Here is a 24,408-nt window from a genome sequence, read left to right as displayed (position 1 = left end):
CGCGTCTGTGCTCAGGCTTTCTCGTCTCTGCCGGCGTGGGGTGTTCTGTGACCGCGGTGCACTGATGGCCAGGGTGCTTTCTGTTGCTGCGGAGGCTCTAGAGCCCGGGCCAGGGCTTGTGGTCTGCAGTCTTAGTTGCTCCTTGGCATGTGGGATCTTCTTGGACTGGGGGTCAAATTGGTGTTCCCTGCTTTGGCAGGGGAATTCTTAACCACTGGACCACCAGGGAAGTCCCTTCTTTAATACTTTATTTTGAAAATATCCAAACACAGAAGTTGAAATGATTGTACAGTGAACACCCGTGTGTTACACCATTAACATGTTCCTGCAGTTGCTTTATCACGAGTCTCTCCTTTCATCCATCTCTCTGTTCATTAACCCATCTCTCTCTCCTTGTGGGGGATGAATTTCAAAGTAAATTTCAGACACAGGTAGTGTCTAGTTTGGGATGATAGTGACTTGAAGAATAACAAGGCAATGAATTCTTACAGCCCTTGTGAAAAGACAGAGGCTTTATTGGCTAGGATTGGTGGCTGCTTGGCCTTGGCAAGAGGTTAAGAATGTGTTTTATCAAAGAAGGTAGGATAGTTTGGGCTGACTGTAGATTATCCACCCCCACCCCCTCACTCCCAGCATAGGATCTACTCTTTTTGTTCCATTTGAATGGGAGAAAGGGAGGTTTGGGGCTGTGGAGAACAGAAGATGCACGTGGAAGCAGCATCCCCTCCCTTTCACGTGGGTTTCCAGGCCCTCAAGGGGTACAGGCTGGGGCTTCTGGCTTAGTGGTCAGCAGCAGGGCTGTGAGTCAGATGCCCTGGGCCTACCTTCCACTTGCCCGTGAGTGTTTGACCTTGGATGTGATACTCAGCCTCTTGGCCTTGTTTCTGAACTGAACTTGGGTCCTCTGGCTTACAGTCCAGCAAAGCCGGACTTGACACTGGGTTGCAGTGAAGGAAAGGATAGTGTTTCTCACAGGACCCAGCAGGGAGAATGGACCGCTTGTCCTCAAAAGACCTGAACTCCCAATGGTTTTCATCAGAAGGTTTTAAAGGCAGCATTTGGGGTGAGAATGCAGAGGGTGAAACTTTCTTCTCATCGGTTGGCGGGGAGGTAAGGGTGGCATTTCAGGAACCTTCGTCGCTGTCTGGTTCCAGCCAGTCTGGAGTCTGTGTGCTGGCGGTCAGCCCGTAGTCACCACCCGCGGGGGTCTTAGTTCTTCTTGCAGAACACCTCCAGGGTCCATGGTCAGATTGCTATGGGCAGGCATCGCCTGAGGAAGAGCTAGGACTGTTTCATCCCTGAACTGTTGTTTTGACTGCTTTTGTTTCTGCATTCCTCACTTCCTTCATTAGTAATTGCTTGAATCTGCTCTTTGGAACTCAGGGAAGGCCTAGGAGACCTACAGCCTTTTTCTAATAACAAGAACTGGGGGATGTGGCGGGGGCTTCTGTACCTGGGAGGGCTGGATTCCAGCTTCAGTTTTCTCATCTGTCAAATTAATGTAATGACAGCACCTACGTTATATTGTTGTGAAGAAAGTATGTGTGCATGGCATGTAAATCGATCAGCTGTGGTTGCTAAATTATGATGACCTTCCTTGATGAGTTCACACAAAATTAACATACGGGAGGACTATAGCAGCAGTTTTGGCACGTAAGCCTGAAAGGAATTCAGAGAAGCAGGAGGGAGCAATCCCGAAAGTCCTTTGAGATAACCCGTAACAATGAAAATGAAATTCATTTTTTCCCTTGCTCTGCAAGGCCCCTACATTGTCTGGCTTCTGCCTGCCTGTCCAGCCTCACCTCCTCCTCTTCTCTCTTGCTCAGCCTGGCCACAGCAGCCATTTCAGAGAGAGCCGGGACGTTTGCGATCCCCAGGACGTTGCACTTGCCGTTCATGTTCCCCGAGTCTCCGAGGATCTTTACAAGTAGAGAGGCAAGGCCTCGCGGCAGGGGGCGGGCCGGGGCGGAGTCTGCCGGAAGTGGGGCGGAGGCCCAGGAAGTGACGGCCTAGCCCGCCGAGTCGGTGGAGTCGGCGCCAGCCGCGGCCTTGCGTTCCCGGGCCCTGGGCGATGGAGAACGGAGAGGTCTACAGAGCCACCACCGAGGCGCACCCGGGCCCCGGCAGAGGCCCCCGGAGCGGCCTCGCCGCCTACTTCACCCTGAGCCGGCTCACGGGCTTCCGGCGACTCAAACTCGTGGAGCTGGTGAGTCCGCGGCTGGGGCGGGAGAGAGGCGGCAGCGAGCGGCGCCCTGCCTGCTGTTGAGAGGCGGCCGTTTCCACATCCCCAGTTCCTTCCCGCTCCGCCCGGGGAGGGGCCGTTCCCCACGGCGGGCGGCCGGCGCCCCTTCCCCCCGGGCCCCTCCTCGAGGCCCGGCCCCCACCCCCGCCCGCCCGGTGTTCGGGACCACCCAGCGTGTTTGGCGGGCGCAGGAAATGCGTCGGAGAGCCGAGCCAGCGGCTTACCCGTTCTCTGCTTCTGTGTAGCGACCTTTGGCTCTTCTCCCTGCGATTACCCTGCATTATCTCCCAAAGTGTCCGTGTTTGGACTACAAACTGCTTTTTTATCTTTTATCTGGTTCTTCGGTTTTCCTGGTGCGCACCCAACGGGACAGTTAAATTTGTTGGACAGAGTGTTCCGATACTACGCAAGGCGTAGAGAGAGATGTCTCCAATAAGTTGTCTCAAGTTTTAATACTAACTGGAAAAGAATTATTTCTAAGTGAGCAGTGTGTGTGTACCAAATACAAAGTCAAAAGGACAGCTTTTTGTGTGAGTTGTGTGAAGGTAGCAGGGTGAGGGCATTCTGTCAGGGACATTGAGTTTCAGTTTGCTTTAGGCGTTGGTTAAGGACCTTAAATCTACTAGTGAAAATATCAAACCGTCTTTGAGATTTACATTTTCATTCAGATCACGTGCACATTGAGCTCCTTTGTGCTGTTTTAACCAACAATGAGTAACATTTTCTGCAAGAGGAAAAATCAGACTTTATTTAGAATGTTTTTGGGTTTGGTTTTTGAATCATCCCCAGTGAAAAGAGCCAATTGGTTTTCTTTGGAAGATCTTAAGTTCTTAGAAGTCAGATAACCAGAACTTAAATTCTTAGAACTCAGATGACCTACTTTCATTGAAAAGAAAAATTGCAGTAAAAAGCCTAATATAGCTTTTTAGCCCCCTAAATGATCACTTCCGGGAATAACTGGGAAGTCGCTTGGAAGGACGTGACTGTGGCCCAAGAGGGTCGGGCTGGCTCTGCGTGCTGGCAGCCCTTCTGTTCCTACCGAGGCGTCTGCCCCTCCTGCCATTGTTCTTCTGCTTCACGGATCCTCCTACCCGAGAAGGGCTTCCTTCTGCTCTTCCTGTCCTCAGCTCTTGCATGACTTTAGATGTCAGCTGTGTTTCTCTGCCTCAGAGCTAAAATGTTCCTATACAAGTAGAAGGCGTCTTTGGAAGAGGAAAGAGTTAATGCTCATTTGAAGCACTCTCGCTGTTCAGAAGACGTCCTCAGTGTCGGTCTGTTGCCCATTAAATGTCTTCAGTTTCCTTTCTTTTTTCTTTCCAGTGAGAACTGGCAAATCTAAAGTAAAGTTTCCTATTGCCTAATTTATAGTTTAATAAACTGTAGTTCCATATCTTCTGAATAGAATGCAGCTATAAGTTTGGATGGTAGACTTTCTACTTGGAGAGAAGGGGGAGGGATGAGTTTACCTTGCAGGGATTGTTAGACTGTTCTGCTTCTTCTCCATCATCCATAAGCAGAAAGAACAAAAGAATGAAAATTAATGTCTCCTTGAAATCCATTTGTTGGTTTATGGTGAACCTGGCCCAGCCTTTTCACTTGGTTTGGCCTTGCCGTGCGGCCTTCAGGATCTTAGTTTCCTGACTGGGGGTTGAACGCTTGTCCTTGGCAGTGAAAGCCTGGAGGGTCTAATCCCTGGACTGCCAGGGAATCGAATCCCCTGGTTTACAGGGAGCTTATTACATGTTCTTTAACATAGATTGAGAAAAACATTTCTTCAGTATTGCCTTTCATTCTGATGGTTGTCTTTTTGCTCCTACTTTGTCTGTTTTAATGTCTTACCTCTTCAAAACAATAGATTTACCCAGAAAGTCCCAAGAAAGTTTTATATGGAGTAAATGAAAACTCATGCATCCAGGGGCAACAGACAAAGTCTTCTTTGCCGTAACTCAAACTCTGCCTTTAGGTTGGTTTCTTTAGATAAATTAATTTTTAATTAAAAAGAGTTGGCAAGCTCTAATAAGGAACAGCTGGAGTGGAAAAACCCGTAGTCAGAAGCGGAGGTACTTTAACAAGGGACCTGCAAGCCTGAGGACATTTTATTCAAAATGCAGTGCATTTCTGTGTTCATTATTCTAGACCCATAAATCACACCAGATTCTCAAAAAGCCCAAAAGAGAAATGTCTTATTCTGAAATTTAACAAACCAGACACTGTGTGCTTTGGAAATTCATGGAGGCCAAGGAGGTGAAATTGGGTCTCCTCTGAGGTTCTTTGCAGTCTTGAGGTTTTTGCAGTCTCTGAGGCTCTGCAGGATGTGCGTGCCAGGACAGATCCAGGGGGGTGCAAGGGCACCTGCGAACAGGAGGGGAGGCTGGAGCGAAATGGCCTGACCGGCGCTTGAGTTACAGACTCCGGGAGTTAGAGGGCCATATCTGCCCTTCACACCTGACCTCAGTTTTGTCAAAGGCTTGTCCACCCACCCTTGCAGAGCTGAAGAGGAAATGGAGACTCGGCTGCGAAGGCACCATAAGGCGTCGCTGCCGTTCTCAGTCCATGCAGTCACTTTAGTAGTTATCCTGCCCCTAGGTTGGTCCTTACGCACCTACTTGGTGAGGTTTTTGTTGTACTCTTTGAGGCAGGTTTTTTTTTTTTGTTTGGTCTTACGGTGAGAATTGACTTGCTAATAAACTGGTGCAGTGATCTAAGTACGTATGATACAGTCTCTGCCACAAACAAGCATTGTCTTTATAGTACCAGCTGAGTGTCCTGAAGGCTGCACAGTACTAGGATTATAATGACTCTTCAGGCAAGCGGTTTGATTTAGAGTTCACCAGTGATTTAAATGTATTAAATTGTGAATAGTGTTACTTTGTAAGTGCCAAGAAACAAATCACTTAGAAGCTGTTTATCTTATATTGGTGCTCTTTTCATGACTTAAATGTGAAAATTGATACATTCTAAATTGAAGTGCTCTGTTTTTACCTTAAAGAAGATCCATAATGTCAGCAAATTGTATCTTTTGAACCTTTGTGAGTAAATGTTTGCTGAAAGCAAGGGAGGCTTAGCCTGGCCACAGGCCTACACATTTGTTTACTTGAACCTTATGTATCACTACAAGCTTTTTAAAGTGAGTTTAGTAATTCACAGACTAATAGAATTGTGTAGATGGAGCCTTACAATTAATGCAAACATTAAAAAGTTCTTTTATGAGAAATTTTTTGGCAGTCGACTGTTCAGTGATGGAGAATTAGTATTTAGTGTGGTGACTGTTAATTTTAGGGAAGACTGAAGTTTCAGAAAGGGTAGTGAAACTGAAATGGAGACACGGAGGAGTCATTATCTGAATGTTGAGGTCACCAGAACGGTAAGTGCATCTTCAGTCACTGAGACTTCCCAAATGTGTTGACTCTAGCATGGTGGTTTTAATGTATGACTTAAGAGCAAAAAGGGAAATGCACACAACTCTGCTTGTAACTTCAAAAACCCAGCTGACAGGGAAATCCTACACAAACACACCTAGTCGTAAGATGGACTTAAACAGTGCTCTAGGGGAAATGAGTACAGAGTGGGAGTCAGGAGTGTGTGGCTAACTTGGGAGTTAGTCCATCAGAGATTTAAGTCCCTCAGCTGTAAACAGAAGGGTGGGAGACCGTGTTCTCCAAGGGCCCTGCCAACTCTTAGCAGCTTGATAATGTCCTTAATTACGTTTGGGTACAATTTTGTATCATTAGAAGGAGCCATCCTGGGCATGTGTGCTGTGTTAGGTGCTTAGCCTAATATTCAGGACGCAGTACTTAGTACGATGCTTTCATGCTGTTGAGAGCAAAATGTTTACCAGAAAGTAATCACTGAGCCTCTGAACTTAGGAGTTGAGTTCACCATTATATCCTGACCTGATTCACTGACCTTATCTCTTTTCCTATCTTCAACCACTTAGGTATTTAATGCTGGTGACCACACATTTCTTGATGTTCTTCCCTTAACTTTCACTTTTCTTTTTCATTGCAAAAAACTGTCTGCTTACAAATATATACATTATATATATATATATATGAGATTAAAATCAGTCACACTGTAGGTCTCCACAGTACACTCTATGTCGCTGTTAGATTAACAATTGGGAGTGTGTTTACTTGCTTTTTAAGGACTCTCCCTGAGAAATGTCCAACTTCCTGTCCCTTGCTCTCCTGGTGCCAGTTGCCCTGGTCCCTCCTCCGCTTGGACTGTGACTTTCTTCAGCCTCTCCCAGTCCTCCACCCCTCCTTTCTGCTAACCAGCAAAACCAGGCAGGCAGTTCCTGCCTCGGAAAGTCCATTCTCTCTGGCAGGATCATCACATCACCACACTCCACTCCTTAATCATTTTCCTCATCATGCCCCATCCAGTTAGGTCAGCTGCCTTCTTGCCCTCTTGGCTGCCCTGCAGGTCCTTACTGGTGTGATTCTGTTCCTTTTGTGCCGCACCCAGAGTGCCTTCTGCCTGTCCTGAGCCTGGGTCTTGCTTTTCACATATCCTTCTGTGGCTGCTATTAATCCAGGTGGATCTGAACATTTTCCTGAATTTATACCAAGTGCTCAAGTATGAGATAGAAAAAAAATTTTTTTTCCTTATACCTAGGTTTTAAAAGTGAAAGTTGCTCAGTCCTGTCCGACTCTTTGTGACCCCATGGACTATATACAGTTCATGGAATCCTCCAGGCCAGAACACTGGAGTGGGTAGCCTTTCCCTTCTCTAGGGGATCTTCCTAACCCAGGTCTCCCGCATTGCGGGCGGACTGTTTATCAGCTGAGCCCTACATAGGTCTTATTGTTCTGTTATTACATGTTCCTACACATACTACAGTGTTGGATACATAGTACTCAACACCCTTAAAAAATTTTTTTTTATTGAGATGTAATCGACTTGTAACGTTAGTTTCATGTATACAACGTAATGATGTGACATTTGTGTAGATGGGGAAATGTTCCCTTTGTTTTGTGTTAGAGACTGCGTAGAGCTGCTGTTGCTTTTGCTGTTTAGTCGCTCAGTCTTGTCCAACTCTTTGCGGCTCCAAGGTCTGTAGCCCATCAGACACCTCTGTCCATGGGATTCTCCAGGCAAGAATACTGGGGTGGGTTGCCATGCCTTCCTCGGGGATCTTCCTGACCCTGGGATTGAACCAACATCTCCTTCATTGCAGGCAGATTCTTGACTACTAAACCACCAGGGAAGCACATGGAGCTGTGGGAGATTTTAAAGGAAGCTTAGTATGAACAGAGATGGGGAGTCAGGAGTTTTCATACTGAGTATAACTTACAGTGCTAATTTCCTGGCCTTTAACTGGGAACAGGAGCTAGTAAATACCCAAACTTGACATAGTGCCCCTTCCTTCTCTTAGGAGGTCTGTGCTGAACCCCCCTCCTGATAGAGCCCTAAGTTAAGGTCGGTAAGAACGCCTCCTTTGAGGAGTTTGGAAGAGGGCTTGTAATGACTTGGCTCTGATGGGCTCTGGCCCAGCTGGTTCCTGCTGCACTTTTCTTGGGGAGAGTAAATAAGTGGTCTGTATCTACTGCAGATAGGGTTTTCTTGTCTTAGGGACACTGATGAGTGTTCCGAGAGTCTCATTCTCGTAATAAGAACGGTTCAAGAGCTGCTGTCCTCACATCTCAATGAGTTCTAGGCTCTTACCTTCTCACAGTTCATTTCATACAACTTAGATACATTCTGAAGATGGCTTGTAGAGAAACTCCTAACATTCAGGTAAGATTTAACATAGTAGGGAACACAGCAGTGGAGTTTTACACATTTGGCACTTAGTACACTCTAGACATTAAAAACCCTTCTTGTAATTACAGGAGAGGAAGTTCCTTTGCACAGTGACTTTCTGGGACGTGTCTTGGTGAGCTGCTTTGTCTGTGGTGCCATGACTGGGACACCTCACCTAACGTCTGTCTGATATGAGGAAGTTGTGTGGGATCTTCTGGACTGTTTTATGCCTCATTAACTTACAGGAAATCACAGCAAAATAGGATCTATTTTCACCCTTACACGCTGTTCCTTTCAGTTGTGGGCACATGTGAATTTTGTGTGGCCAGTATGAGGGGGGGAATCCCTTAGAGGCTTCCATGCTAATTTAGATTTGTTTCTAAATTTGTTTAAAATAATCATAGTATCACAGGAACTTGCAAAAAAACAGGCGCAGGGAGGTCCTTTGCGTTCACACGTGTGTATGTTCGTGTACCTCTGTGCTGTTGGATCAAGTGTAGCTTCCTTAATCACCACAGCCAAGAACCAGAACTGCTCTGTTACCATGTAGCTCCCGCGTGTCCTGGCCACCACTGATTAGTTCTCCATCTCTAAAAGTTGTGTTCTTCTGTGAATGCAATCCTGCGGTATGTAACCTTTTGATGGGATTGTTTTCACTTTATAGAATTCTCGGGGGATTCATCCAGATTGTTGCATATATCAAGTCCTTTCTATCGCTAAGAGTAGTAGTCCATGGTATGGATACCGCAGTTTGCTTAACCATTGAAGGACATCTGGAGTGTTCAGAGTTTGGGACTCTGCTGAATAAAATGTTAAGAACATTCACGTATCAGTTTTTGCAGGAATGTACATTTTCATTTTCTGGACCAAGAAATGAGCAGATTGTAGGAATGCAGTTCCTGGGTCATATGGCAGTTGCCTGCTTAGTTTTTAAAGAAATTGCTAACCCGTTTTCCAGAAAGGCTGTACCAAGGACCTCTGCTTGGATGACAGTGTTTTGTAGGATAAAGCTGTTCTGAGATGTCGCTGTTGATTCTGGTCGCAGTCTTACTGCCACTCATGTATCTGGTTGCACCTGCTGGCCTGACTTGAGTAAGGTGACGTTTCCCAGTAGGCTTTGACTTGGGTCATCAGTCATTTCATCAGCCATCAGGTTTTAATGCTCAGAAGGAAGGTCCCTCAGCTTCCACAAAACCCACACAGGCTGCCCATGTGAGTCTCTGCCCCCTCTTCCTTTCTCTAGAGCAGCGCTAGCCCACACCTTGTGCCCTGAATCCTGCTTTTAGAGATGCTCTTTTCTTCCTAGAGTCCGCGTAGGTTTCTAAGTGTTTAAACATGCTGAGTTCTCTGTTTTGAAATGCCTTTCCTGTCGAGCCCATCCACCACCGCCCGCCACCTGGCCGCGTGAGGCAGCACCTGACGACTGGGCTGTGTCTGTCGCCGGCCTCGCCCCCTCGCTGCCAGGGGACGGCGCTGGAGTGTGAGCCACCCTCGCCGAGCACGCTGAGGTGGCCCTGTTGGTGTCAGCAGCAGCCCCGAAACTCAGTCTCTCGTGGCGTTTCAGTATCGTTCTTACCTGACCTCTGAGTAGCATTCAGCACTCTGGTGGTGGTTCTTGTGTTTGGCTGTGCCACACGGCAGGCCTGGGATCTCAGATCTCTGACCTCAGATCCCCTGCCCCCTGCATTGGAAGCACAGAGTCTCAACCACTAGACCACCAGGGAAGTCCACAGTCAGCACTTCTGATCACTTGCTCTGCACAGAAATCCTTTTTCTTGATTTGCTACCCTTTGAACTGCTGCTTCTAACTGTCCTGCGCTCGTATCTCCTCCTGTCTTTGGGGCTTCCCTGGTGACTCAAGCTGTAAAGAACCTGCCTGCAGTGGGGGAGACGCAGGTTCAATCCCTGGATCAAGAAGGTCCCCTGATGAAGGAAATGGCAACCCCACTCCAGTACTCTTGCCTGGAGAATCCCATGGACTGAGGAGCCTGGTAGGCTACAGTCCATGGGGTCCCAAGAGTCGGACACGACTGAGCAACTGAATCACCACCGCCAGCAGCCCCCTCTGTTGGTCCCTCCAGTCTTGGGGTTCATCACAGTTCTGGGGGCCAGTGTTTCTAACTCTGGGTGATCTCCCACATGTTGGTCTCCACCTCAGATGTGTCCCCCGAGCTCCAGACCCATATATCCTTTTGCCTCAGGCAGCAGCTAACTCATCCACAGACCTCTCATTTGCAGCATGTTTAAAATAAATTTATCCTCTCTCCAACTCTCTTGCCTCTTAAAAAGCAGAGACTCTTCTCTCTGCAGTGAGGCATCGGTGTGTTAGTACCTCTTCACAGGACACTGGGAGCGCTGTTAAAACCCACCGGCATTTAATTGAGTTGTCGAATTAGCTAAATAACTTCTCCATTCAGTGCGAATGCATTAAAATATTTTTTGTGGCCAGTTAAATACTTCAAGACTGAAATTGAATGTGAAAAGGAATTTTTTATATGAAAATAAATGGGAAGCTTTAGAAAGACCAAAAAATAAGTTAATAAATAGTTGCTGTGGAATTAAGAGCGCGGCAACTGTGAAAGGCTAGTAAAACTAGTCTGATTCTAGGAGTCATCATGCTACTTCTTGAGTGTCCCAGATCTTGTCCTGCTTGAGATAACATCAGTCTGGAAGTGGCAGTCATAAATGATGGAGGTGATTAATGCAGCAGACGGGAAGAGGAATTCCAGTCAGGCGCACTCCCAAAGAAAAGGCCCACTTGCGAGACTGGTGAATGAATAAACGTGCCTTTTTGGGTTAAAGTGTTTAAGCACATATGTGTTATCTTGTTTCCTCTTCTGTCTGTAGTCATCCTGTCAGCTGAGGGCTTCTACTCCATCATCAGGGGTTTGACTCTCATCCATTACAACTCCCCTGTTAACTCTGCCTTCATTTCTGGCATCAGCTTCCCGACTGGATGGCTACCCCCCGTTTTGCCCTTTCCCACATCCCTTCGCTATCTTGTAGCTAGAACTACTAAAACATAAACCTGATCATGTCACCCTTTGCTTTAAAAACCCTTAAGATTCAGATTCCTTACACTAGGAAAAGGAGGCGTTTATTTATTCATACACTTATTTTTGAGTGCGCGGGTCTTCCTCGCTGGGTGTGGCTCGCTCTCGTCACAGCGAGCGGGAGCTGCTCTCTGGCTGCGGGGCATCACTTCTCATTGCGGTGGCTTGTCGTTGCAGAGCGTGGGCTCTAGGCGCTTCAGCAGTTGTGGCACATGGGCTTAGTTCCTCTGCAGCAGGTGGAGTCTTCCCAGACCAGGGGTCGAACCTGTGCCCCTGCACTGGTAGGCAGATTCTTACCCCCTGGACCGCCAGGGCAGCCCATGGAGGCACTTAGAGAGTCCCTCTGCTTACTCGCTGGCTTCATGTCACCATCGCTGTGCTGCATCCCCTCCCCTGTGTTGGCCCAGCCCCTCTCAGTTCAGTGGGGTGTGGGCTCTGTGTGTGGTTGGGGTGGGGCGGCGCATGCGCTCTCTTCTCCAGGTCCTCCTGGCCCAGCCCCTTCTCAGTTCAGTGGGGGTGTGGGCTTTGTGTGGGTGGGTGGGGTGGCGCATGCGCTCTCCTCTCCAGGCCTCCTGGGCGCTGCTCCTCTGCCTGAAACTGCGCCTATCCTTTGCCTCCCCACCCACCAGACTGACTCTGCAGCCCTGCTGGTCTCAGCTTCCCTGTAGAAAGCCTTTCCTGAACCCCAGGTTGAGTGCCTGTTCCGTGTGCTCTTAGGACATTCCTGAATTCCTCCTGTTCTGGCATTCAGCACACAGTAGTTAATTTTCTGTGTACTTACATTCCCTTCAAGGAATCTGGACTGAGTCCCGTGTAGATTGAACGGGTTCGTTGAGGAAGCTTGTTTGCCAAGTCTCCACTCGACAAATACTTGAGTGAGCAAGATGGTATTCTCTGAATTCTGTAGGTTTCCCTGAAACAGGTAAGCCAGATGCTCCGCTTCTTCTGCAGGTGCTGTCGCTCCTGGCCTTCATCTGTGAGGAGGTGGTGTCGCAGTGCACTCTGTGTGGAGGACTCTACTTCTTTGAGTTTGTCAGCTGCAGCGCCTTTCTGCTGAGTCTGCTTCTCTTGGTCGTGTACTGCACTCCAGTGTACGACAGAGTCGATCCCGCGAAAGTCAAGTCATCGGTAAGCACGAGAAAACACAATCCCTGTGACAAGAACGAACCTGTTTTTGGATCTTGTGTAGTTGTGTTATTCACGGTAGTAGCGCTTTCACAACTCTCACAGGAAAAGACTATCCATTGTTTCAGGTCTGCCTCCAAGCAGCTTGGTTTTCCTGCCAAATGGGGTGGTTGGGAAGGGTGAAATTACAGTGACAGACACTGCCAGTGATTTACAGGTATTGGTGGTTTAATCTGATTTGACATTAGGTATTTTTTAAAAACTGGTGTTTTTGTTATCTTTGGTTTCTCGCATTTCAGAGTGTGGGTTCTGCAGTTCTGCACTGGGCCTGTTGTAGGTCGGGCGCTGTGCTGAACCTGAGAGATGGAGTAAGGAACTAATGGGACAGGTTTCGGAGCCTTTCAGCAAAACAGCGTGTAATTCTAGCTATTTTGTTTTGATTTTATTATGAAAGAACCTTGTCTTTAAGTGAATTTAGAAGGTATTTGTTATATTCATTATTTAGAAGTAACCCTTTTAATAAAAGTAGAGGTGTAATATATCAATAAAAATATTTTTAAATCACATGAAAAAAAAAGTAGAGGGGCAATTTTATATTCACAAAATTAAGAGATGTATAACTTTCTAAAGACTTAGTCTGCCCCTCAGTTTTTCATTTAGTATGGATTTGTGAGATGACAGATGAGCTAATTTATAGAGTTCCTGCATTTAAGGAAGAAAAAGTTGAACCGTGTACTTCAGTAGCATTCAGGTTCTCAAGAGTTGTTTATGAGGAATTGTAACTAGCAGGGTTGATTTATGAAATTCACAGTTTTGAGGAGAAAGATAAAAGAGTTAAGTTTTAACTATTAAAAACAAGATGATAGGGTAAATAGTTTTTACCAGTTAAGATTTTATTGTTTTAATGAGAAGCAGCTTTGGGTCCTGTATTGATAATGTGCCTAAGATTTACTTTTTTCTGTATACCCTTTTGTACCATAAGAATCTATTACCTCCTTTTTTTGCATTTTAAAAATTGTACTGAAGTATAGTTGACTTACAGTGTTGTGTTAATTTCTGCTGTACAACAAAGTGATTCAGTCACACACACACACACACACACACACACACACATTCAGTTTCATATGCCTTTCCACTGGTTTATCACAGGACACTGGGCGTAGCTCCCTGTGCCGCCCACCCCTCCTGTATACACCAGTGTGCTCTGCTGACCCCACCCTGCCCCGGGGCAGCACCCGTCTGTTCTCTGTGAGTCTGCTGCATAGGTGGGTGCATCTGGCCATGTTTTAGATTCCACCTATAAGTGATATGGTATTTGTTCTTCTCTTTCTGACTTACTTGACTTAGTAAGATTAATCCATTTATTTTGCGGCTAATTGTGTAATTTCATTCTTTTTATGGAGTAATATTTCATTGTGTACACACACCCCCCACACACATCTTCTTTGCCTGCTCATCTATTAATGGACATTCTGTTTCCATGTCTTGGCAACAGTAGTGATGCTATGCACCCTGGGGTACATATTTTCAAATTACAGTTTTGTCTGGGTTTATGCCTGGAAGTGGGATCGCAGGATCTATGGCAACTCTATTTGTAGTTTTTGAGGAACCTCCATGCTATTCTACTATTCTACATCGTGGCTAGGCCCACTTGTATTCCTACCACCAGGGTCAGGGTTTACTTCCGGCCTCCATACTCCGTTTCAGTGATCTATATGCATCTGTTTTTGTGCCAGAACCATGCTGTTTTTGTTTGAGTTTTCGTTGGAGCATAGTTGCTTTACAGTGTTTCTGCTGCACAGCAAAGCGAGTCAGCTCTGTGCATACATGTAGCCCCGTTTTTGGATTTTCTCCAGTTCTGGTCACCATAGAGCACTGCATATTGTGCAGGAGGTTCTCATTGGTTATCTGTTTTATACATAGTATCAGTAGTGTATATATGTCAACCCCAACCTCCCACTTCACAGAAATTTTTGATTTTTTAATCTGTATACTGGCTTTCCTAAGTGATTTACTTTCAGATAATGATTTTCTCTTTCCTGTAGATGCTTAAAATTTGTATATGTTTAGAGATGACCTTTCAATATTCCCCTTAGGATGGGTTTAGTATTGCTGTATTGTTTTAGTTTTTACTTGTTCGGGGAATTCTTTGTTTCAGTAGAGTATCTCAGGTTGCAGACTTTTCCCTTTCAGGACTTTGAATACATCTTGCCATTCCCTTCCGGCCTGCGGTGTTTCTGTGGAGAAACAGGTCTTGCCTTGTGTAGGTCTGTTTAGATTTACCTTGTTTGGGACCTTCTGTTTCCTGTGCCTGGATATCTGTTTCCTTCTTTAGATTTGGGACGTTTTCAGCCATAATTTATTTAAATGCATTTTCAGTCCTCTTTTCTTTCTTCCCTTTTTTGAATTCCAGTTGTGCACAGATTGGCATGCTTTATATTATCCCATAGGTCTCTTATATCGCTTTCTTTTTTTTTTTTCATTTGGCTTTCTGTCCGTTGTTCTGATTGGGTGATTTCCATTATTCTATCTTCTAGGTCACTTAATTGTTCTTCATTTTTCATTCCACTATTCACTACTTTTAGCTCAACTTTCATCTCAAGAAATGAATTCACTAATTTTTCTTGGTTCCTTTTTTAGTTTCTAGTTCCTTTTTATAGTAATCTGCATTTCTATCAATAGTCCTCAATTTCTTCACTGTTTTCATTATCTCCTTTTTGAACTTGCCATGTATTAGACTGAAGAGGTCTGTTTTGTTGTTTGTTCTTTCAGGGGAATTATCTTGATCTTTTAATTGGGAGTGGTTCCTGTGCTTCCTCATTTTACTTACATTTCCCTTGCTGTATGCATTTAGGAGAAGCAGTTATCTGCGGTGGTTTTTTGGAGGGCTGTTTTTATGTGGGAGCACCCCTGTGTAGCCCTGTTTAATATTTTTGGGGGCGAGGGCTGTTTGCAGCCTGGATGCCTGCCACCGCTTTCCTCAGCATCTGCTCGCTGTTCTCCCCTTGCTGGGACGTGTGGCTGACGTTGTGAGCAGCATCTGCAGCGGACATTGGGCAGGGCCTCCTTGCTCTGTGGTTGTCATTGGCCTGTCAGGGGCCCGGTTTGTGCCCTAGCTGTTGGGAGTAGAAGTTCCCAGATGTGCTTCTGAGTTGTGGTGCAAGGTAGGGGGGATTGGAGCGTCCCCACTAAGTCTTCCTCAGAGCGGCTCTCAGGTGAGTCTGCTCACCTGGCACCTATTAGGACGTACCGTGGTCAGCTCTGCCCTCCCCCCATCTCAGCCTTGGGACTGCCCTCAGTTGGCCCCGGGGTCCTTCTGGCCTGGTGTTCACAAGGCCACCAGCTCAGCTCCACGGACGTCAGGCTCCAGGACCACAGGAGTGGTGCCCCTGCTGTGGGGCTCTGGAGGTGTTCAGACCCTGGCCCGGCCCAGGCCCTGCGTGTACGTGTCCAGGAGGCCCCCAGCTGCTCAGGCTGCATCTGTTCCAGCCACGGGAGGACCTGTGGTCCGCATGATGTTCTGTGGGTGCTGAGTTTACACGGCTGCCAACAGAGATGGACGCCGGCAGCTCCCAGAGCTGTGGGGAGAGACCGCAGTCCTGCTCCTAAGCCGCACGGCCCCTGGGTCCAGCTCCGCCTCTGTGCATGGGCAGCCTGCTGGCGTTGGCTTCCAGGTACCTGCCGGGGCAGGAGCCCCTGAAGTTGTGGCCGGAGCACATGCCGGCCTCTTCGGGTCGTCTCCGCGGGCCTGCCCTCTAAACCCCTGTGGTTCAGCACCCGGCCTCCGCCCCTACGAGAAGTTTCTCAGGCTGGGGCCGCAGGGTGGGGGCCTGCGCCTGACCGGCTGCCGCTCATCTCCTGGCCAGTGAGGCGGCCTCCCGCAGTGGGGGAACCTTTCCTTTCTCCAGCTCCTCCCAGGGGACAGGTCCCGTCCTGCTGCCTTCCCTCCCCCACTTCATCCTGCCTGTCACTTGGAGACCATTCCTGTCCTTTCAGGGGTTTGAGGGCTCCTGCTGGTGTTCAGTAGGTGTTCTGGGAGAATTGTTCCATCTGTAGATGTATTTTTCATGTGTTTGTGGGAGGAAGCAAGTTCCACGTCCTTCTATTAAACCATTTTGATTGGATACTGTCCTTTAAAATAATTCTTTTTAGCATGAAATGTTGCCATTTCCAGTAACATGTTACTGGACCTAGAGAATAGTATACTATGTCAGAGAAAGACATACTGTATGATAGCACTTACTATGTGGATTCTTAAAAATAATATAAAAGAGATATATATATATATATACACACACACACACACACACACATACAGACACAGAAAGCAAGCCTGTGGTTGCCAAAGAGGAGAGGGAAGAGAGCAGGGACAAATGAGGGATGTGGGATTGAGAGACTATATACATAAAATAGAGGAGCAATAAGGATTTACTGCTAGCACTGGGAACAGTACTCAGTATCTTATAATAACTTCTAATGGAATACAATCTGAAGAAAACATAAACCTGTAATAGAATATTCTGAAAAAACACAATTGAGTCACTTTGCATTACACCTGAAGTGAACACAAAAAGATAAATCAGCCGTACGTCAATAAAAAAGTACATATGAAAAATGAAGCAGCAAAAAGTTGATACTGAACAGTTAAAAAATAACTTTGAAAATCAGGTAGAGTCTGAATCAAATCCACAAAGCCTCTGATGACCACATTCATGCGTTTCTCGTCCAACAGCCAAATAGCACTACTTTCCATAAAAGTTTACTTTCCATAAAAGTATTTTAGAAGCGGTTAGTGTTTGTCGAGTACTCTTTACTTCCTGGCTGCACGGGGCCTTCGTTGCCGCAGGCCGGCCTTCTCGGGCTGTGACGGCGGCTGCCCTCTAATGCAGCGCTCGGGCGTCTCAGTGCGGTGACTTCCGCTGGAGCACAGGCTTCGCTCCCCCATGGCGGGCGGGCTCTTCCCAGACCAGGGAGCGCACCCTGGACCACCAAGGAAGCCTAGAAATGGTTAGTTGTGCATAAGAACATTGATCTTTTGGACGAGAAACAATATACATTTTCTACTTTTATGGTCAAAATAAGCAAAATGTAGAACACTTATTACATCAAACTCCAGCATTTAAAAATTTATGAGTAAAGACTGATTTTAAAATATTGACGAAAAAAAATTAGTCACTTCATCTCAAAATAGCTTTTGTAAAATACCTTACAATATTTCTTTTGGGTCTTAGATACTTTTCAGCCTAACATTGTAAGGAAGTAAGTCCTGTTTCTTTGATTTAAAAATTACTCTGTCTGCTTTCTAATATACTTAACATTTTTTTGTGTAAGGTTTTCTTTTTGAGAAAATGTTTTTGAGTGTAGAGTGGTTGTGGTATCTAGGGTGGACTAGTAATCTTTTTGAAGAGAGAATCTTTTCTGTCCCATTACATCAAGAACAACAATAGCCAGTGTTTAGGAAACATTTACTGTGTATCTGGCACTGGTCTGCGAAGTTTTCCTGGATTAAAGAACTCTAATCTATAGAGTCACCTATGAGTACGGTATTGTTACTACTCATCTTGCAGATGAAGAAGCGCTGAGGTAACGAACTCAGTCATGTCACTAGGAAGGAACATTACTGGGATGTGAACTCAGGTAGTCTAGCTTCAGAACCCATGTTATTGAATACTGCGTTCTGTCTCAAAATGAGTGTCTTGTTTAAATACTTCGAGTGTACTTCAAATATTAATAGTTTTATAAGTAACAGGTTTGAAATAATTCAAAGGGATAGAAAAAAAGAAAAGTAACTTGGAGAAAAACACCTCTTTTAGAAGCAAAGAGAAAAATCAAGTGTTTTTTATAAATGCTGAACTAACAAAAGAGTGAATTCTATTTTGGGTGGTTTTACTGATGCTAGCTAGGTTCAGTGGCGAATGTAAACTCGCTCAGACTGGAAACCCTGTGGCGTGGCGGTCACGTCTCCAGTCTCTCCTCTGAATCAGGTCTGTGTGTCAAGCAGTGTGCGCACTCGGCTTCTGAGAGCGCGCGCTCTCGGAAACCAGGAAGCTATTCCAGTGCTGTAAGCTGCATTCTGATGAGCTCTGCGTGCTCTTACAGGGTAGATAATCTCATCCTATTAATACAGGCTTGTGCTGGATGACCTGGTGGGCGCTGTTGAAAACAACAAAGCTTACTAAAAAACAGACTATTGGTGTAATTTTATTGTGTTAACGACGGGCAGTCCTTTGTACTTTAAAAGCAACAAAGTACTATGAGAGAGGCCACCCTAGCTGGGTTACCTGGAAAGGAAAGAAAAATGCCTTTTTTTTTTTTTTTTCTGGAAGTAATATGGTATTTAATCTTACGGCTTTGATCTTTATGTCCTAAAGGAAAAGGTAAACATACATGCACGTGTTTCATCTTATTTGTAATGGTATATAGTTGATTTTATATTACTTTCAGATGTAAAACCCAGCAATTCAGTATTTTTATAGATTATACTCCAGTTAAAGTCAGTTACAAAATAATGGCTGGATTTTCCTGTGTGTATGGTACTTCCAGCTTGTTGCTTATTTAAACAAGGTAGTTGGTCCCCCCCACCTGGCCCCTCCCCTGCCCCCACTGGTCTGCACTAGTTTCTCGGTGTCTTTGGGTCTGTTTCAAAGTTACATACATGGATTTTAAGTTCTTAGATTCCACACGTAGGTGATAATAGAGAACTGTTTTTATTAAAAGATTACCTTCTGAATATAGCATGTGCATATTTATAGGGTGTTCCTTTACAGGGCATTTATGAAATACCAAGCTTATTGGAAAGTTAGTTGAAATATGTAAGTCTGAGTAAAGAAGAAAGAAGTCACTGTTTTTTTTAAAAGTTAAAAAGCAAAACACACTGTTTTCAACCAGCCTAACCCTGCTGTCTATCCCTTCTGTGTTTCGTGTGTGTGTAGGACTTTTTTATTACTCTGGGCACAGGATTGGTGTTCTTTGTGGCATCCCTCATTTTCACTTTGACACATGACAATACCATAGCTGAAATTGCTGCAATCGTAAGTACCCTTTATCTCTGCTTGTTTTTGTCTGCTTACAAATACAGAATTTGGAAGTACTTAACAGGTTATACAATAAGGGAGAGTAGTTTGTCTAACTTATTTTTTAGTGTAATTTTCAACAGAGGACCTAAAAGCAAATAAATATGATAGCCTTAAAAACCTAGAACCTGTCTTTAGAATTTGAGTTCTGTTAACAAAAATCCACTTACTCTGCCTATGGACATTATTGCTAATGGAAGTGGTAGGATTGACTGATTATCTTAAAATTTCTCCCCTTTTCAGTTCAACAGAACACACTTATACATATCAGGTGCTGTTGTAAGTATAGGGAATAACAGAGGTATGACCCCCAAAGTTCAGTCTAACATAAGAAATAGATAAGTAAACATCTTTTTATCTGAAATCGTTGAGGGGCCAAGTGTTTTTTAGAATTCAGAATATTCTGGATTTTAGAAAGGGCAATAACTGTACATTATCACACACCTTTGGACAGTCTGAGCAGCACCTTGTTATCGAACATTAATATTTCTGAATATTAATATTATTCTGAATATTCACAGTAAAAGAGATGGGAAAGACTAAATAGTTTTGTCTTGTGTCAATTTTGAGCCAAGTAAATCATGAAACTTTTTTTGTAGCTTTCTGAATTTCAGAATTGGAGATCAAGGATCGTGGATTTAATCGGGGCCAGGAGAAGGCAATGGCAACCCACTCCAGTGTTCTTCCCTGGAGAGTCCCAGGGACGGGGGAGCCTGGTGGGCTGCCGTCTATGGGGTCGCACAGAGTCGGACACGACTGAGCGACTTCCCTTTCACTTTTCACTTTCATGCATTGGAGAAGGAAATGGCAACCCACTCCAGTGTTCTTGCCTGGAGAATCCCAGGGACGGGGGAGCCTGGTGGGCTGCCGTCTGTGGGGTCGCACAGAGTTGGACACGACTGAAGCGACTTAGCTGCAGCAGCAGTGCTGTGAATATGAACAATTAACAATTAATAAACAAGTCTTCTCACTGGTCAGCCGATTTCCAATTAATGCTTTGTTCATAACAAAACTGAAGTTGTAATTAATGGAAACATCAGCATATAGATCATTCACACTGCTTAGAACAACTCAAAAGGCATTCAGACAATTGGCTGGCTGTAATATTATCTACCTACTTAGATGAACACATCTTAGTACTTAAGAGAAAGTCTTATGGTTAATTTCAGTTTATAGTCATTTTTGTTGCAGAAGAATGAAGCAGTAATTTCAAATATAAAAGTGTATTACTATAAAAATCCTGTGGAGGAAGTGAAAAGTGAAATAAAGTTGAGGAGATGTTCAGTTCATGGAGGGTGGGAGGGAGCCTAAAATTCCCAAAATTCCCAGATATTTAAAAGCTTATTTGTGTGTTTTAATTAGGTGATGTGTTAGAATGTTAGAGTATTCAGTCTCATTGAATATGTTTAAGAGTGGTGGTTTAAAAGCTCAGTATTTATAAATGCTGAAAATTACCTTTTATGTATGAAAATTATATAGATTTAAATGAGTGAGGAAGTCTATTTAAAAAAAAAAAATTCTGATGTGAGTGAAAAAGCAAAAAAGATCATTGGGTGATATGCACAGGGGGTCCTGTATAGACCAGAGCTCTCTGAGGCAGTCGTCACAGACAAGGTGACATCTGGCCTGGCCTTTGAAGTATGGGATATATTTGCCAGCCAAATAAGGGGACAGATGCCATCAAGCCAAATGAAGACTCCAGAGGGGAAGAGGGCCTTGGGTTTTTGAGGGGTGGACTTGCTCGTGGCATGTGGGCTGGATGTGTCGGGGACGCTCCGGTGAATGAGGAAGTTCAGTTTGCTTTCCCGTGAAGCGCGGCAGGGTGGAGGGCCGGGGCTGCGGCGGCCGCCAGCCAGGTGTCACCGCGGAGCTGCAGCCCTGGTCCCGCAAGGGATTCAGCCGGGCCCCCAGCGATGTCCCTTTCTGCAGAGCACTCTTCTGGCCCCGTCCTTAAGGGTCTTGTTAGTGATGAAGCTAAGTTTGAACTGTTCTTCTGTCTCTTGACAGAATTCTCAGAATGTTTGCTCAGATGTTAGATGAGTGCAATGAGGAAGTGGCTTGAGGAAGTAGGTAGTGGCATCACGGCGCTGTATCACTGTGGTGGGACAGTGAACTGCAACGTAGTTTGTAGGTAATTGAAAAGTACCTTCCCTGTAGAAGGTTTTGCTGTGAATAACCTTCCATTTTTGCCTAGGCGTGGTTGCCTGCTCCTTTCATCTGTGTCGGTCTAACCTTGCTAGCAGTCTTGTTTTGCATCATGTTGTAGGACTGGGTTTTCATCTGTTAACCTTAGCTTCAGAGATTGGCACTGAACACACACACATAAGACAGGACATTAGTATTGTGGGAGACTTTGACTAATGGGCATTATTCTGAAAATTTTTTTTAACTTTGCATTTTTTGATGACCTGATCTTAAATTTTTTTAACTTAAACTAATGTTAAGAATGGGGCTTCCCAGGTGGCACCAGTGGCAAAGAACATGCCTGCTTAATGCAGGAGACTCGAGAGACATGGGTTCGATCCCTGGAAAAGGAAATGGCAATCTCTCCAGTATCCTTGCCTGGGAAATCCCATGGACAGAGGAGCCTGGTGGGCTCCAGTCCATGGGGTCACAAAGAGTTAGACACGACGCACATGATGCACAAGAGCACACACACGTGATGTTAAGAATGATGCGTATAAAATAAATCCACTTCTTTGCATAAAATGGGTCCAGAGTCAAGTAGGAAATGTGAGAGTATACTCCAGAATTCCTCGTGTAATCTTTGTCCCCTTTCCCTCCTCAGGTGTTTGGGATGCTAGCAAGTCTTACATATGTGGCTGAGTTCTCCTTTATGCTCCGTGAAAAATTTAAGGAGCCCCGGCCGAGAAAAGGGGAGGCCACCGTGAGGAGAGAGCACCTCACCGAGCCTCTGAATGCTTCGGCTTGAGGGGATGGGTGCACGAGGTTGCCGCGGGGCGCGGCCACTCCTGTAGACCCTGGGTCCGTGTTAAACCGCTGATTTTTGGAGAGCAAGGCAGGATGACAGTTTGATCAGTATTGATTGGACTGTGTATCAGTCACCACAAATACGGCCAGAGGGCTTAAAAAAATTTTTTTTTGTAACAGTTGAAACTTGCGTCAGATGAAGTTTGGTTTGGAGGTAAGAGCAGCTGTGTCTTTAAAATCACATAGCTCAACTGATAAATTATTCCATCATTGTTACTAGGGTTAGGTTTCAAATTATGCTTTATAGCAGTATAAACAGCGTGATGAAGTTCATCCATTTATAAATGGTTTCACTTCTTAATTTGCTTAGCTGTGACTTCGCTTTTTGATGACTAGATACAGTTTAATGTATATTTGAGATATTATTTTAAATGTTGGTCTACGTTTTTCCCTTACACATGTAAAACCCAGGCTTTTACCATATCTCACTCTGCCTTAAAATTATACTGTAACATTTTAGGATATAATTATTAACTCTTTCTGAGACCTTTTATAGCCTAATAGAAAATGTATGGGAGATGCTGATATTTTACATGTTATAAAAGCAACAGTGTCAGCAACCCCATGTAAAAGTACACATAGAAAAACGGAAGCCGCCGCCACCCTAAGGACCAAAGATGCGCGTTCGCACAGTGCAGTCCACCACTGTCCGTGTCTGAAGAGATGAGTTCATTCCATGAGACAGAAGATGGTTCACTCCTTTTTGCCATGATTATTTCTCCTGAAATTAAGGTTCTGTTCAGTGTTTTCTTGGGAGCCTATCTTACTTTAAAACCTCAACCTTTGATTTTTGATTTGAGAGCGTCCCCGCTCTGTCCCCTTACCAGGATGGGCCAGGGACTGCTCCAGCAGCCGGCAGAGGTGGGCCTGGGGCTCTGGCTGCTCAGTGGCAGCTTCTTCAGATTCCCGGGCCTGTCCCATTGCAGAGATTCACAGCAGGATCTTTAGGGTTCTTGTTCCCACACAGATGTTGCCCTAGTTTCTCTTCAGAGGAGACCTTAAGAAAGGGAGTGCCGAGACGCCTGCCCAGTTCAGTACTGTTGATGGTGGAAGAGAGTGCCAGCCCACCCTCAGGGGAACTTCACAACCAGCTGTAATCGAAGACCTGTTTGCTGCCGGCAGGCTAACTTAGAGCCAGCCAGGGCACTTTGAATGAGACCATTCTTAAGGGAGGTCTTTTTACAGCGGGACCTTTCTAACCAAGTGCTTCCCAGCCTAGACCTTGCTTGTCCTCTTGTTGAGAGTTTTCACTTGACTCCAGCGTGGACTCGTTTCCAATGAGATAGGCTAATGACCCCATCCTTAATTTCTCATCTGCCACTGTGTCATGGATGGTTTCAGACAGATGCCCAAACACAAGCTCTGCTGTCTTCCTGATGCAGACCCTTATCTGTTTGTGTCGGTTTGGTTGCTAGTGGCAACGTCACCACTGCCTGCTCGGGAGATCGTGGAACCTGTCGAGGATGCTCTGTGTGTTCACAGGGTGTGCTAAATAAGGGAGTAGAACTGGTGTAGGTCTAACCCGGGTTCAGAGAGAACCAGCTTGTGGTAGGCAGGTGCCGTGGTCCTTGTATCATCTCCGCCCAGCGGGCACTCGCGGCAGACCATCTGGGCGCCCTCAGGGTCCCCACTCGGGAGGTTGAAGGAATGGCCTCAGCAGGCCGGTGCGGAGCTTAAGCTCTCCTTGTCCCCGAGGTGTCACTTTGCTTGTTTCACTGGCGCAGAATGAAGCTCCTGGCTGGTCACCAAAAGATATTTTCACTGGTATTTCAGGTCATCCTAGAACCTTTCTTCACTTTTTTAAGCAGGACCCACGACTAATTAGCCTCCATCTGCTTTGGTAGGAGTTAGGAGTAAAAATTCAAGGAGAACTTGAAACCAAAGCCACTGTTACAGAAAAGGGCAAACTCAAATGTAAATTAATTTCTTATTAATGGTTATGGTAAGTTTATATAAGTAGACCTTTGAGAACAGTTCTTCTAAAAGGGAAATGTGCATACAGTGCAGAGATTTTATAATTGCTCTACTTAAATTATGTTCTGTGTGAGGGCTGGGGAATGTATTTTTACATTGTTTATAGCCAATCATTTTTATATTTAATAATTTTAAATCCTGTGGGCCTTGTGTGTCTGTGTCAAATTTTATAGTCTTTCTAAATAAATCCACTTCACTGTTCATA

General features: G+C 45.3%; 1 protein-coding gene and 1 long non-coding RNA gene across 4 annotated transcripts in view; one reads left to right on the top strand and one right to left on the bottom strand.

Annotated features, from left to right (window-relative positions):
• Window positions 1–1,917: 1,917 nt before the first annotated feature.
• CMTM6 (CKLF like MARVEL transmembrane domain containing 6) lies at window positions 1,918–24,404 on the top strand. 3 transcript variants are annotated; one of them, XM_055557235.1, is made up of 4 exons: window positions 1,918–2,206; window positions 11,992–12,168; window positions 19,098–19,196; window positions 19,838–20,212. In XM_055557235.1, the coding sequence occupies exons 1-4, from the start codon at window positions 2,072–2,074 to the stop codon at window positions 20,183–20,185; spliced, it is 759 nt and encodes a 252-aa protein (XP_055413210.1). In that variant the 5' UTR covers window positions 1,918–2,071; the 3' UTR covers window positions 20,186–20,212. The 3 variants fall into 3 exon arrangements, with proteins under 3 accessions (XP_055413210.1, XP_055413212.1, XP_055413211.1); XM_055557236.1 differs by lacking the exon at window positions 19,838–20,212 and adding an exon at window positions 22,027–24,404 and having other exon boundaries at window positions 1,982–2,206; XM_055557237.1 differs by lacking the exons at window positions 19,098–19,196; window positions 19,838–20,212 and adding an exon at window positions 22,027–24,404 and having other exon boundaries at window positions 1,957–2,206.
• Window positions 16,576–24,408, bottom strand: part of LOC129634857 (uncharacterized) — a 65,066-nt gene continuing 57,233 nt past the window's right edge. Inside the window, exon 2 of the long non-coding RNA XR_008705953.1 lies at window positions 16,576–17,163. This is a non-coding gene — a long non-coding RNA (uncharacterized LOC129634857). The remainder of the gene's footprint in view (window positions 17,164–24,408) is intronic.

This window comes from Bubalus kerabau, chromosome 20 (assembly GCF_029407905.1).
Source record: "Bubalus kerabau isolate K-KA32 ecotype Philippines breed swamp buffalo chromosome 20, PCC_UOA_SB_1v2, whole genome shotgun sequence".
In the NCBI taxonomy this organism is placed as follows: Eukaryota; Metazoa; Chordata; class Mammalia; order Artiodactyla; family Bovidae; genus Bubalus; species Bubalus kerabau.
This window is presented reverse-complemented; position numbering and strand designations above follow the sequence as displayed.

Coding starts and splice junctions, on each gene's coding strand:
- CMTM6 (XM_055557235.1), top strand. CDS start 2,072: ATGGAGAACGGAGAGGTCTACAGAGCCACCACCGAGGCGCACCCGGGC. Junction 2,207..11,991: donor GACTCAAACTCGTGGAGCTG/GTGAGTCCGCGG, acceptor CTTCTTCTGCAG/GTGCTGTCGCTCCTGGCCTT. Junction 19,197..19,837: donor TAGCTGAAATTGCTGCAATC/GTAAGTACCCTT, acceptor CTTTTTTTGTAG/CTTTCTGAATTTCAGAATTG.